This window comes from Uranotaenia lowii, chromosome 3 (assembly GCF_029784155.1).
Source record: "Uranotaenia lowii strain MFRU-FL chromosome 3, ASM2978415v1, whole genome shotgun sequence".
In the NCBI taxonomy this organism is placed as follows: Eukaryota; Metazoa; Arthropoda; class Insecta; order Diptera; family Culicidae; genus Uranotaenia; species Uranotaenia lowii.
This window is the reverse complement of record NC_073693.1, coordinates 110,551,957-110,565,316: the sequence shown is the minus strand read 5'-3', so window position 1 is coordinate 110,565,316 and position 13,360 is coordinate 110,551,957. Positions and strand designations below refer to the sequence as shown.

The 13,360-nt window shown below is 32.0% G+C and overlaps 1 protein-coding gene across 2 annotated transcripts; it reads left to right on the top strand.

Annotated features, from left to right (window-relative positions):
* Window positions 1–11,626: 11,626 nt before the first annotated feature.
* On the top strand, window positions 11,627–12,672 carry LOC129758409 (antigen 5 like allergen Cul n 1-like). 2 transcript variants are annotated; one of them, XM_055755908.1, is made up of 3 exons: window positions 11,627–11,673; window positions 11,783–12,293; window positions 12,351–12,672. In XM_055755908.1, the coding sequence occupies exons 1-3, from the start codon at window positions 11,643–11,645 to the stop codon at window positions 12,592–12,594; spliced, it is 786 nt and encodes a 261-aa protein (XP_055611883.1). In that variant the 5' UTR covers window positions 11,627–11,642; the 3' UTR covers window positions 12,595–12,672. The 2 variants fall into 2 exon arrangements, with proteins under 2 accessions (XP_055611883.1, XP_055611885.1); XM_055755910.1 differs by having other exon boundaries at window positions 11,636–11,673; window positions 11,788–12,293.
* The last annotated feature ends 688 nt before the right edge of the window (window positions 12,673–13,360 follow it).

Sequence of the window (13,360 nt, the reverse complement as noted above, 5' to 3'; positions counted from 1 at the left end):
AAAAATATTGAAAAGCTGACTGGTATATGTGTCGAATACATTCAAGAAGCAAATAAACATGAAAATCATAGTAATAGTTCATTTTAAAAATTTTACTTTTAACCAGATTGTTGGGTGAAATATTCCTGTGAGCAGCGGGCCAAATATTAGAAATGAGATTTGTCTGCGGGCTAAAATAAGTTTGTTAGTGCTTCTTTTTATTACGCCTTAAACATATTTATTTGATAAAAACAGTTGAAATACATTTTCAAGTAAAATATAATCTAGATTTTTAAAAGAATTTAGTCAGGGTATTTATTTCTATTTATGAATCAAATGTTAGAAAACATATGCTCAAAAATTGAAAAAAAAACAAATGAGTTTTCTTTTAGTTGAAAAAAAAAATTTAGCACATTTCAATCAATAACAAACTTCTGCCAGCATTTTTCGAATCAGCATTAAATGTTTTAAGAAACTCGTCACAAAACTCTATTTTTTCAGCATTTGACTTTATTATTCAACTTGGCAAGATTCGTTGGATTAATGTCCGACTCGTGCTGCAAAAAAATCCACTTTTGCATGAATAAATAACTATTCTTTATCTAAATTTAATTCTGAAATAATATAATAAAACTAGCAGACCCGGTAAACTTCGTCTTACCATGTTCAATTTGACGTCCATTTTCTATTTTTCCTAGTTTTCTTTATTTTTCCCTTCTTTCCCTTTACTTGAGTCGTCCCGCTCAATTGAGAATTAATTCTATCAAAATTAAACCAAAGAGTTTGAACTCAACGGGTCTTTTCAAATTCAATTTTTGTAACTTGTTCAATGAATAACTTTATGTTGATAATATGTATGTTTCATTTGCTGTATTCTATTCAGTAGATTTATTCCGTTTTGTTTTATTGTTTTTAATATCGGGACAATTTTTGGAGTATTTGCCGAATATTTTGCCTAACGCAGCGCTCTCAGCTCCCAATTAGCTTTGTATGGTGTATTTTTTAGAGCTGAAGAAATAAAAAAAACATAAGAAAAGATTTTTTACTTAACAGCTTTTTATTCACCATCCCCATCCTTCGAAGCAGTTTGAATTAAAATTCATATTTTCACCAAAATCATTTCCAAACAGATTCGCCTGATAATTAAGTTATAGACTTTACACATTTCAACTTTCACATTTCAACAGAACTTGTCATGGCATTAAATCTGACGATATTGTGCATTGCAAATTCCTTTTTTTTATTCAAGCAAAAAATGCAAAATAATTCCTTTGAACTTTAACCCGATGAATCAAAGAAACGATTGGTTTTGAAAAGAGGAAAACATATGTTTAGATATATTCACCCATTATTTTAAAGATTTTAATTCAAGCAGTTCTGATTTCAAAATTTCCTGAACATTGTTAGGATTACGTTATATTTTTAAGATTTAATAACATTTAATCGAAAAGCAGATTTTTTTTTAAATTTAATAGATCGAAAAGAAATAATCTGTTCAGGCTTCGATGGTTTCATGAGTTCATTTTGTTTCCTGAAAATTATCATATAAACAAAACCTTAATAAAAATTATGTGTCTTTTTTACTGTAAATCTTAATTTTCAAAAATGAAACACCGGTCAAATCCTAACGAATATCACCACAGTTCAACTTTCATATTCTCTGAATAAAGTAATATTTTCAAAAAAGATAGTAGTTATGTTGACAAAAAAAATATCGAAGTATACATTTGTCCCATTTATTGGGGCAAGTGAAAACACATCGGTCTTTTTCAGATGCGTCAGTGAAAAGACTTTAAAATGAATTTAATACTTGTTCTTGTTTGTCTGTTTTATCAACTTTCATTGCTATATCCTTAATAAGTTTTTCTCCGGAATAAATTAATGCTTGATACTTCAATTTCACTGAATGCTGTTAAACCAAAGACCTCGATTTACAAAGACATTTACAATAATTTTGAATATCCGCTTCAGATTCAACACACGGGATATCCTTCCTGGCCATTTTGGAGATAAAATTCTTAAATTGTAGATGTTTCATAGCTAAATGACGCGTTTTCACTTATTCCACCTAAGAAATTACAGGAATTAATATTATTTTTAACACTTTCAGGTCATATTAAAAGTTCATCATAAAAATCTGCTGCCCCTGGAATATGAATCACAAAAAAACTTTTCAACAAAAAAGTGAATCAAAAGTCTCTTCTATATAGCTAAAATATGTAAAACAAAAACACACTTTTCATGTTAAGTTTGTACTTGAATTGTGTGTGCACACAAACAGTAAACGTTTAAACAGTTTTTTGGTGAATGATTTAAAAAAAAAGAGTTAAGTTTATGAAATCAAATTTTTTTTTGGGCCCAACAATTTTTAGATGAAGAAATAATGTATACATTTTTTGTAAAAGTTGATAGTTTGCACTTGCTCGAGTCTACTTTCTCAATTGAAAATTCTTCCGGAAATGCATATCCTCACTTTTTGTTATTTAAAAGTAGATTATTTTATTGATAACTTCAATTTACGTTTGCAAAAAATCAAATAGTTCAATCCTATCTAATCTATTCTAATCTATAGAACAGACTCTTGATGAGAGGACGAATGACTAAGTTGGTTAAAATCCTCTATAAATAAACAAAATAGAATTGAATAGACTCTTGTTCAGTTAATGTGTTTAGCGTTCTAGGCGTATTGGATTATACGAAATTGAATGTAAAGCTTCCCAATTTCTTATTTTCAAACGTCCGCAAAGTGTCATAACATTATTTCATATTTATCTTTACCAAATTCATATTTCTGGACAACAATTTACTACTTAAATTAACACGAATTAAAAATGGTTTTAATATTTGAAATCGTTCATATGGTTTTGATTCGATCGATAAAATATCAATCCGTGTCACATCTAGGCGTCATTTATCACCATGTGCTGTGTACAAATAAGCAAAAAAAACACATCTAGGTTGCATATCGCCCCCACGTGCAAAAGAAATATAGGTACTTGGTTGAGAAATAGACGCCTAATTTTTAATTTTTTCCAGCGCTCAATGAACAGTATGCTTTGGTTACTATTATCTTGCAACGACGTTTGCCAACGACGCGACGCCTCGCCCATGGGGACGAAAAACAAACCCCTCGAAGAAAGGAAAATCTCTAAAAATAGATGCCTGACTTTTCAATTTAGATTTTGGTTTTATTCGATCAGCAAAATGTCAATCTGAGTCACATCTAAGCGTCATTCATTACCATGTGCTGTAGAAATGAGCTAGGAATCAAGAACAAAACAAATTACATCTAGGCTTCATATCGCCACCACTTGCATTGAAAATATGCTTTGTTAAGAAATACGCGCCAAAATATTCTCACTGATCAGTATGCTATGCCATGTTTACTATCTTCTAACGACGTCTGCTCGCGACGTCTCGACCTTGGAGACGAAAAACAAACCGCCCAAAGAAAAAAAAATCTCGAAAAAATGGAAGCCATGACTTTTATTTCATTCAAAAAACTACAAATTTAATGATTACGGACAATTGATGTGACTTTGTGTTGTTTTTATTCGATATAAACCGATTCGCATGCCTACAGAATATTCTAAAAATAATTTCACTTGAATCGTTTGGGTCATTCTGGAGGAGTAGTACTACAAACACCGTTACAAGAGAATTTTATATAATAGATATAATTCTGAGCTCTGGAGTTTTGAATCTATAATTCCATCGATTTCCTCTTTAATTTCATGCTCTCCTCCTATCATCTAATATATAAAGATGAGTTGGACTATATATGTTTGTTTGTTTGTATGCACCTTATACAAATCCACACCGCTTAACCGACCAGCCTGAAATTCGGTACAGAGATGAAGTTGAACCAGGGTAAGGTTTTAGTAATAGTTTTGAGCCCCTCCCACGTAAGAAAAGGGACCCTCCCATACAACTTACGTTTTTATTCCCACGAACCGAAAGTCATGGCACCCATTTGTCAACCGATTTTCGTTTTCTTTGGCGGGATTGTTTTCACCATCAACATGGGCCAGGTATTAGAAACGACCATCCAAAGTTCACGTGTACCTACTGGAAAGCAAATCAAAGCTTGCTAAGCATAACAACTTTGAAAGGAGAAATTTTTTCGGGTGTTTTTTCCTTCTACTGTTCAAAGCACGTGGTACCGGTGCGAGGCATTTGATTGCAATATTGAGCCTTCATTTAGGGCATCTGTATTCGTGGCCTATTTTTGGGTCTAATTTATACAAGAATTGAACCAAAGAAATTAGATCCGATCCAATGAAAAAACTGGCAACTGCACTCGTGTTCCATTAACTGTCAAACGGTTTAGAACTGCGTCAAATTGGATCCAAATCCCATCAGTTTTGGATCAATCCTTAGACCAGCTCTAAAAAAAGTTGAGTTGAAACTGGTATAATGGATCAAAAATGCGGTTGCTCGGGTCGGAATTTGGGTCTAAACCGGCTGTTTGGACCACGGATACAGGTGCTCTTAGGATAGAAAAACCTACTCGCCTGTTAGAAATATATTGAGAAGAACAGTGATCGAGAATCTACTGGAGTATAACAGTGTGTAAAGTATGGATACATTAGTTCATGTTCATTATGAATTGACTTCTTCAGTTGAATAGCTATTGGGACTGAAAATTAATGTTTCAGCTTATAGGAACCAACCATTTTCATATTTTCGAAACTTCTCATAAGAAAACAATCAATGAAACTGGGGGTTGTAAGTTCAAGGCTGCGATCTCAACACTTTGATTGCCGTGTAGGAATTTAATTTACAATGGGAATTAGACAATTGAACGTTCATTTTATGCAAAAAATTAAAACCAAATCCAACGCACGAGACTTTTAGTAATTTAATCTGAAGTTTTTAGTTTTGTACAATTCAAATTTTAAGTTATAATTGATCATCGATGTGTTCAATTCTACCATCTAATTATAAGAACTTACAAAAGCACATTGAAAACATGCAGAGGAAGTTTTTTATGAGGTTTCAGCGGAAATCTATTAAGAAATTTTTAAGTACAAAATAAAACTGAAATAGGTATTCCATTCTACGGGTAGATCTTGAAAAGAGGTCGTTAACATTTGTTTACAAGCTTAATACATTGGATTTTTACTAGATAACCCATGGAAAAGATAAAAAAATGTTATCATTTGATGAAAAAAAGGGTAATTCAATTCAAGCTTCCTAAAAAATTGTGGGTGTAAAATAAGGTTGCCAGAATTGCCGTATCGGGACCGGACAAATCCAGCAAATTTTATCGAAAAATCTGCCCAAATCCAGCATTTGATTTTAAAATGTTCAAACCGATATCCTGGCAAACTTGGTCAAAACCGTGGAATTATTAAGTAAAAATGATAACGAAAAATATACTTGGAATATTTGTTTTCAACAAACCGCATCAGCAGATTTCAAATTGTATATCAAGCTTCTAAACACGAGTCATGATTATTTCTAAAACTTGCCATTTAAAACTTCTTTTTGAACGTAAATATGAAAAAAATATAATAATTATAAAATCTCAGATTATGTTACGTTTTAAAAATGATGTGAATAAATCCGGGCTTTTTGCAACAAAATTCGGGAAACCGGGCCAGACCGAACTTACTTCAAGTTTTGATCCAAATGTTCTAGCATTCCGGATAAATCCGGGCAACTTGGTAACCTTAGATTGAAATGTTTTTCGTGATAGAATGGATAAGCATTCAAGGGAAATTATTTCAAATTTCTAATAGAAAATATAAAAACTATAAGTTATTCAATAATATGAAAACGATAAACTTTGCTAATACTCCCAATTAAAATTTTATGAAGACTAACAAAACTTACAAAGCTCACATGGCCAAACATGGTCTAATTTGTTATGATGATGATTAAAAAGCTTTCAAAATTTCAAAAAGTCAAACGACTCATTTCGATTAATATATATGTGAACCCGAGCAAGGCCGGGTAAAATCAGCTAGTCTAATATATAAAGATGAGTTGGACTATATATGTTTGTTTGTTTGTATGCACCTTATACAAATCCATACCGCTTAACCAATCAGCCTGAAATTTGGTACAGTTATGTGTTTGGACCATGGTAAGGTTTTAGTAATAGTTTTGAGCCCCTCCCACCTAAGAAAAGGGACCCTCCCATATAACTTACATTTTTATTCCCACGAAACGAAAGTCATGGCACCCATTTGTCGGGATTTTTTTCACCATCACCTTGGCTAGGCATTAGAAACGACCATGCAAAGTTCACGTGTACTGGAAAGCAAATCAAAGCTTGCTGAGCATAAAAAATTTTAAAGGAGAAATTTTGGCGGGTGTTTTTCCCTTCTACTGTTCAAAGCACGTGGTACCGGTGCGAGGTATTGGATTGCAATAATGAAGCCTTCATTTAGGATTAAAAAAAAACTACTCGCCTGTTAGAAATATATTGAAAATTGGTTGAGAATGTACTAGAATATGCAGTGTGTAAAGTATGGATACATTAATTCATGTTCATTATGAATTGACTTCTTCAGTTGAATAGCTATTTAGACTGAAAACTAATGTTCCAGCTTTTAGGAACCAACCATTTTCATATTTTCGGAACTTCTCAAAGGGAAACAATTAATAAAACTGAGGATTGTAAGTTCAAGGCTGCGATCTCAACACTTTGATTGCCGTGTAGGAATTTAGTTTACAATAGGAATTAGACAATTAAACGTTCATTTCATGCAACCAAATCCAACGCACGAGACTTTTAGTAATTTAATCTGAAGTTTTTAGTTTTGTACAATTCAATTTCATTTGCAATTTCTTAAATTTAAAGTAATTATTGATCATCGATGTGTTCAATTCTACCATCCAATTATAAAAAAAAAACTTAAAAAGCACATTGAAAACATACAGAGGAAGTCTTTTATAAGGTTTCAGCGGAAATCTATTTTGAAATTTCTAAGTACAAAAAAAAACTTAAATAGGTATTCCATTCTACGGGTAGATCTTGAAAAGAGGTCGTTAACATTTGTTTACAAGCTTAATACATTGGATTTTCACTAGATAACCCATTCAAAAGATAAAAAAAAATGTTATCATTTGGTGAAAAACATTTATCGAAAAACCTGGCCAGATCCAGCATTTGATTCCAAAATGTTCAAACCGATATCCTGGAAATATCCGGGAAAACTTGATCAAAACCACGGAATTATTCAGTAAAAATAACGAAAAATATACTTGCAAATATTTTTTTTTCAATAAACCACATCAGCAGATTTTAAATTGTATATCAAGCTTCCAAACACGAGTCATAATTATATCAAAAACTTGCCATTTAAAACTTCTTTTTGAACGTAAAAATGAAAACATCTCAAGTTTATGTTACGTTTTGAAAATTATGTAAATAAATCCGGACAAATCCTGGCTTTTTGCAACAAAATCCGGGAAACCAGGCCAGACCGGACTTACCTCAAATTTTGATTCAAATGTTCTAACAAATCCGGATAAGTCCGGGCCACCTGGCAACCTTAGACTGAAATGTTTTTCGTGATAGAATGGGTAAGCATTCAAGGGAAATTCTTTCAAATTTCTATTAGCAAAGCTTAAAACTATTAGTTATTTAATAATATGAAAACGATAAACATTGCTAATAATCCCAATTAAAACTTTAAGAAGACTTACAAAACTTACAAAGCTCACATGGCCAAACATGGTCCAATTTGTTATGATGATTAACAAAAAGCTTTCAAAAAGTCAAAGGAGTCATTTCGATTTATATTTTATGTGAACCCGAGCAAGGCCGGGTAAAATCAGCTAGTCTATGCATAAAGCCGAAAATTGTTGTTTATTCGTTGAAAGACACATTATTCCCAACTTTTTAAAACAATTAAAAAAAATAATTGATAAATCATTAAATGAAAGATGAATTTCTGATTGTTTAAAACAATAGCTGACTGGACAGGAGTTTGACTGATACGGGAGTGTCAAATCTGAAGTTGAGTTCAATCAGCTCTCGATTTTGAGATTCAAGGCAAAAATTTGAAAATGAATAATAATAATATAATATTTTTTCATTTTTAATTAAAATAATCAATCAAATGTTACAATAAAATTGAAAAAAAGTTATCTAGGTTTGATTTTTTTTACGGTCTTACAAAAATCACGGATTTTGATAAACCCAAAACCAAAATGAGTCTCAGATTTTTTTTAAAACTAGTACCTTTTGCAGACTTCAACAAAGTTGTCAAATAAATTTAAATTTATTAATTTATCAGCTATTGATGACTGATTTTGGAACTAGAGGTTATAGACAAAATCTGACGAAATATTCGAATTCATATCGTCAAAATCTTTAAAAATAAATTATAGAAACATTTACCCCAAAATAACTGATTTATGTAAACATTAATTTTTGCTGAACATATTTTTCTCCTGAAATTGTGATAAATTTTGAATTTTGCTCTTAAATTTTTATGATCAAGTATCTATAAATTTTGGAATAAAAAATAGTTTCACTTTGTTTTAAACATATCAATTAAAAAAGGACGTGAAGTGTGATATGAAGCCTTTCCAATTAATTAATAAAAAACCAATTTTCAACAAAAGATGTTTCACAGTATCAAGATTGAAACTGTCTGTTAGACTTTTGCTTCTCACTCTTGCCATTCAAATATTATAACCAACAATAGAAACGGCGATAAAAATCTGAAACAAATATAGTGTTTTAAAATTAATAGAAAGTTTAGGCATTGAAACACTGATCGCTTATCAATATGCTTCGTTTATGTTAAGAATTTCATTTCCTCACCAAATTTGCGATAAATTAATGGATAAACAAACTCCACCAAAGGCAATTTGACAAGCGTGATGGTAGATATAGGTGAAGGTTCCACCAGATGGTGGAGCTTGTTTAATTCTTTTTTCTCAGATATCAGGAAGTTTTTAGATTTAGAATTTTTTTTATCTAAAATGCAAAAAGCTTATGAAAGGTATTTTCACTGTTATAACTATTTGACGTTTCTGGGCAGAAATTAAAAAATCTCTAAAAAAGACGTTATTAAGTCTCGTTGAGGATACTTAATTTAATACACTACCCATGTATTAACTGAACTGGAATGTATAATTTTGTCTATTGGCTCGAAAAGTATAGGTATGATGAACACTTTTAAATTTTTGTTATGATCAAAAAGAAGAATTTGTAAAAATCTGGGCTGGATTTCAGATATCTTTCTGCTATACACACAATATGTTTTTAAAACATGTACACTAAATATTTGGATAATTTTATACTTAAGGTAACCCACTGACGTTCTTTTGCATTTTACAATGAAGAAAAATTCGTTGTGTGGCCCGTAAGCAAGTCTCAGTACTAAAATTTTGCCCTCCTTTTGAAAATCTTGGCCACCTCTGATTCACATAGATTATGGGTCGCCATGGTTTTCACCAAAACAGCCTTATTTTGAATCTAGCGGACAGCACGAACTGAATTTCTTTATGAAAATTTCTCATCATGGATCTGCCTGTGGGAAATTATATTTACATCGATAGAAAAAAAAGTTTGAATAAATTTTGGGGTCTTTAATAGTCGAAAGCCACTTGGGCCAAAAGGTTTTTTGAATCCTGAAGACCCCTGAATATATGCAAAAACACTTTTCCTTCAATGTACATGAAAATCCCCCCAGTGCACAGTGGTTTAAAACTCGAAAAACGTGATCATGGGAATTTTGATGCCTTAGATGTCAAAATAGCTTAGTGACATGTTCTACAATGTTTCATTATTTTTAATTGCGCATATTTTGCTATTATTCTTTTCTGATCGATCCACCTAAAAGTGAGATATTTTTTTTATTTTTTGAATTCGTCATCCAATCGAAATGATGTGTTCAGAAAACTTGTAAACAATACAATTTTAAAAAACTTTGTTTCGAAGACTGAAAATGGTTTTGCTTTACCTACAACGTTTCAGATTTAAAAAACTGTTTTTTCAAGGTATTACTTTTAATTTTATTGTAACTCCTTAGAATGCAATTGTAGAACTTTGACTTGTTCAACAAAGTTATGTATTTTGTTAAGATAAACAACTTTGTAGAAGAAACCAAAGCTCTAAAATGCTTAAAAAAAAGTTAGCATTTTTATTTTGCTATTGGTGGACCCCTCGACTCTGTATTTTATTTCAAAGTATGCGCCTTACAAAATTACGCAATGTTGTCGAAGACATCAGAAGTCTATCTTTTCATCCCTGGGCGCTATTAATTTAGTTCCGCTAGATTGATGTTCTATACCAGTGTGCACTGTTCAGTAGTCGGCAACTTTTTGAGTCGGGAGCACCAAAAACCTTTTTTTAATTAAAAAAATATATTGTATATTGACATATACATCAATGAACATTGGTTTTAAGAAAATAACTTTCAAACCATTAAAATGTGTAAACAAAAACAGATAAAAATAAATCAATGGTGATTAACTCTAAATTAAATATGAAATAAAACTATATCCGTTACTGAAACTTCGTTTAAAATTTGTGTAATTTTGGTAAATATAAGTTGCGGGCATCACACTTGAAATTTTAAGTGTATTCAAAGCAAGGTTACTGGAAATAATTCTATGTTTTCACGAAAAAAGTCTGAATATCTGTAATGCTGCCAGAAATTCTTTGATGGTTTCCTGTGATAGGAACAGCATAAATTTCTTTGAAAAGTTATGATGAAAAGAGTCTTTTTTACTTTTCACTTAAGAAAAATCAGGTGGAAATTTGCTCAAAATTTAGTGAAATAATTGATTTTCTTGTGATTTCAGCAACCTTGGCTCAAAGACTCAAAGATTTTCTTTTTTTATAAATACATACCATACAAACTGCTTCGGGGTTTAAATCGACATATTTAGTTATTGATTACAAGTGTAAAGCCTGTGATTAAGTTTCCATATAGATTTTCAGAATTGAAACTTTCTTTCATTGTCAATGTTAATTCATGTTTGAAAAGCTGTCAATCATTAATTTGTTATTCTCAACCCAAAGAGCCGCAGGTTGCCGACCTATGCCATAAACGGATCCATAATGTGAAGATAAAGAATTAAGTTTCTGTTTTCCGTTAGATTAGAAAAAAGGCTATTTTGATGAAAGTCTTGGCCACCCATGATTTAAATGGTGTGGATTGAAAAGGTACCTAATTTGAGGGGGACTTCTTATCATCAATTTTAAAACATTCGGCTCCATACACCTTGTGAGTAAATTTTGATTCCAGCTTCCACTTACTCCTTATATGATTTCAACTGCATGTATTCAAACAGAAATAATCCGAATAAGTTTTGGATTTAGATATAAAATTGTAAATTTATGTCTCAGGAATAATTTGAACACGATTATTCTAGAACCTAAAACAGGTTAAAATCAGAAAAACTGATTACAAAATGAATTGAAAAAAAAAGAATGGGTTAAAGCAATAACTTATGATAATGAGGAAAAAGTTTTCAATTGTATGTTTTAACCTTAATACACAAAAAAACTTTAAAAATGATTTCCTTGGAAAACTACTTAATTTAAAAAATAGCAAAATCTGAAATTTATTGTCAAGTAAAGCATGGATAATTGTAAAATTAACCTTACCAGACACGGTTTAATACTTACTTTAAAGGAAATAGTTTATCGCTAGCTTAACAGTAATGAGTCGCGAACTGAGGTGTTCGGAATGATTCTATGGAGCTTGTTCACTGTTTATGGTACATGTTTGAATATTTTAACTAAACTTTTATTAGCTGAATAGATGTTGCGCTATTGCTTTGTACTGGCGTATGACCTCATAACATTTATTATGATTTTGATTTTCAGTACAGGTTCTAACAGCCGTAGGTGTACTGACCTCCAATTTCGATTACTGTACTCATGAAGCTGAGCTTTGTAAAAATAGCGCTGCCAAGCTACACATCGGATGTCGACGTCATCACATTTTCAATACGGAATGTGATTCTGAAATGGAACATTTCCGAATGGATGCAGGAATGAAAGTAGCAGTACTTAAAAAGCACAACCAGTTAAGGTCCGAAATAGCTCGAGGTCTCCACGGGTTTCCTACAGCCGCCAAGATGAGTGCTCTCAAGTGGGATGATGAACTGGGAAGATTGTCATTCAACCATGCCATGCAGTGTTCCTTGGATCTGAATCTTTGTCGAAACACCGTCGATCATCCGGCAGTTGGTCAGAACTTGCGCACATTTTATTTTACGGACCGTTTCCAGTGGCCATCGCTCGAGCAGATGATGGAAAGTTCGATAGATCTTTGGTTTAGCGAACGGAAACAAGCGGAGCCTGATGACATCCGGAACCTTACACCTAGTAAAGCGTAATTGTTTCAGAAGTCATAAACGTTAAAGAAACTAACAATTTAAATATGTTTTAGACAATCGATTGGACACTTTACTCAGCTTATTTCGGACCGAGTTGAAAGCTTAGGATGCAATTTAGTGCGTTACAGAGTAGCTGATTGGGATGAGTTTCACTTTGTGTGTTACTATTCTACGGAAAATGTCGAAGGAGCTCCGGTCTATGAGATGGGACCAACTGGCGAGAAGTGTCTTTCTGAATTGAGCCCTGATTTTGTGGGACTGTGCAGTGAAGTGTACGAAGACATTTGGAAGCTGTGAAACACTGAAGTCGCCAATTGTGTCTGTACCCACATTTGCATACATTTGCCATCAAGCATACAAGGGCTATAGATTTTAGTGAAATTATTATATTGATATCAAATAAATTGTATTTTTTGTTCACTTGACATACCTTCATTGAGTTGTTCGATCTACAATGAGTGGGTAACATCACTGGGCCAATATCTTATGATGGGGTTAACTTCACAATTCTTGTCAAGAATGTGAGTTTTTTTTACTTAAATAGGCCTCTGTTATCTTATCTCCTCTATCATCATTCGTCACATGATACAAAAGCACTACAATAGAAAAACATTGAAAATTAACGAAAATCAACGGATGCTTATTTTGAATCGTGTTTGAAAATCACTCTGGGATTATTAGATTTTGATGGATTTTCAGAGATCTGATGTTGAAATTTCAGAAAATGTTCCATGAAATCATTCGTAACATTTTCATTTCAGTCGATTTATTTCGAAGCCATTTGCTACTAAATTTTCACTTTCCATCTGTGGGAAGATCGCTTAACCAACTTTTAATTTTTTATATTTCATGTTGCATGGTTATCTACTTTTTTTGTTCATTATTTTATTTTTCATAATACCGTAAAACGTGGTGAGATTGATCACTATTTTCGATATTTTTCGAATGTTTTTTTCTGTCAAGGGGAATTTGGCATGTTTCATATTTTATAACCAGTACTGGACTCCTATGTATGTAAAACATGGTTGCAGAAATGTATTGGACTTCTACTTCAAATTTGATT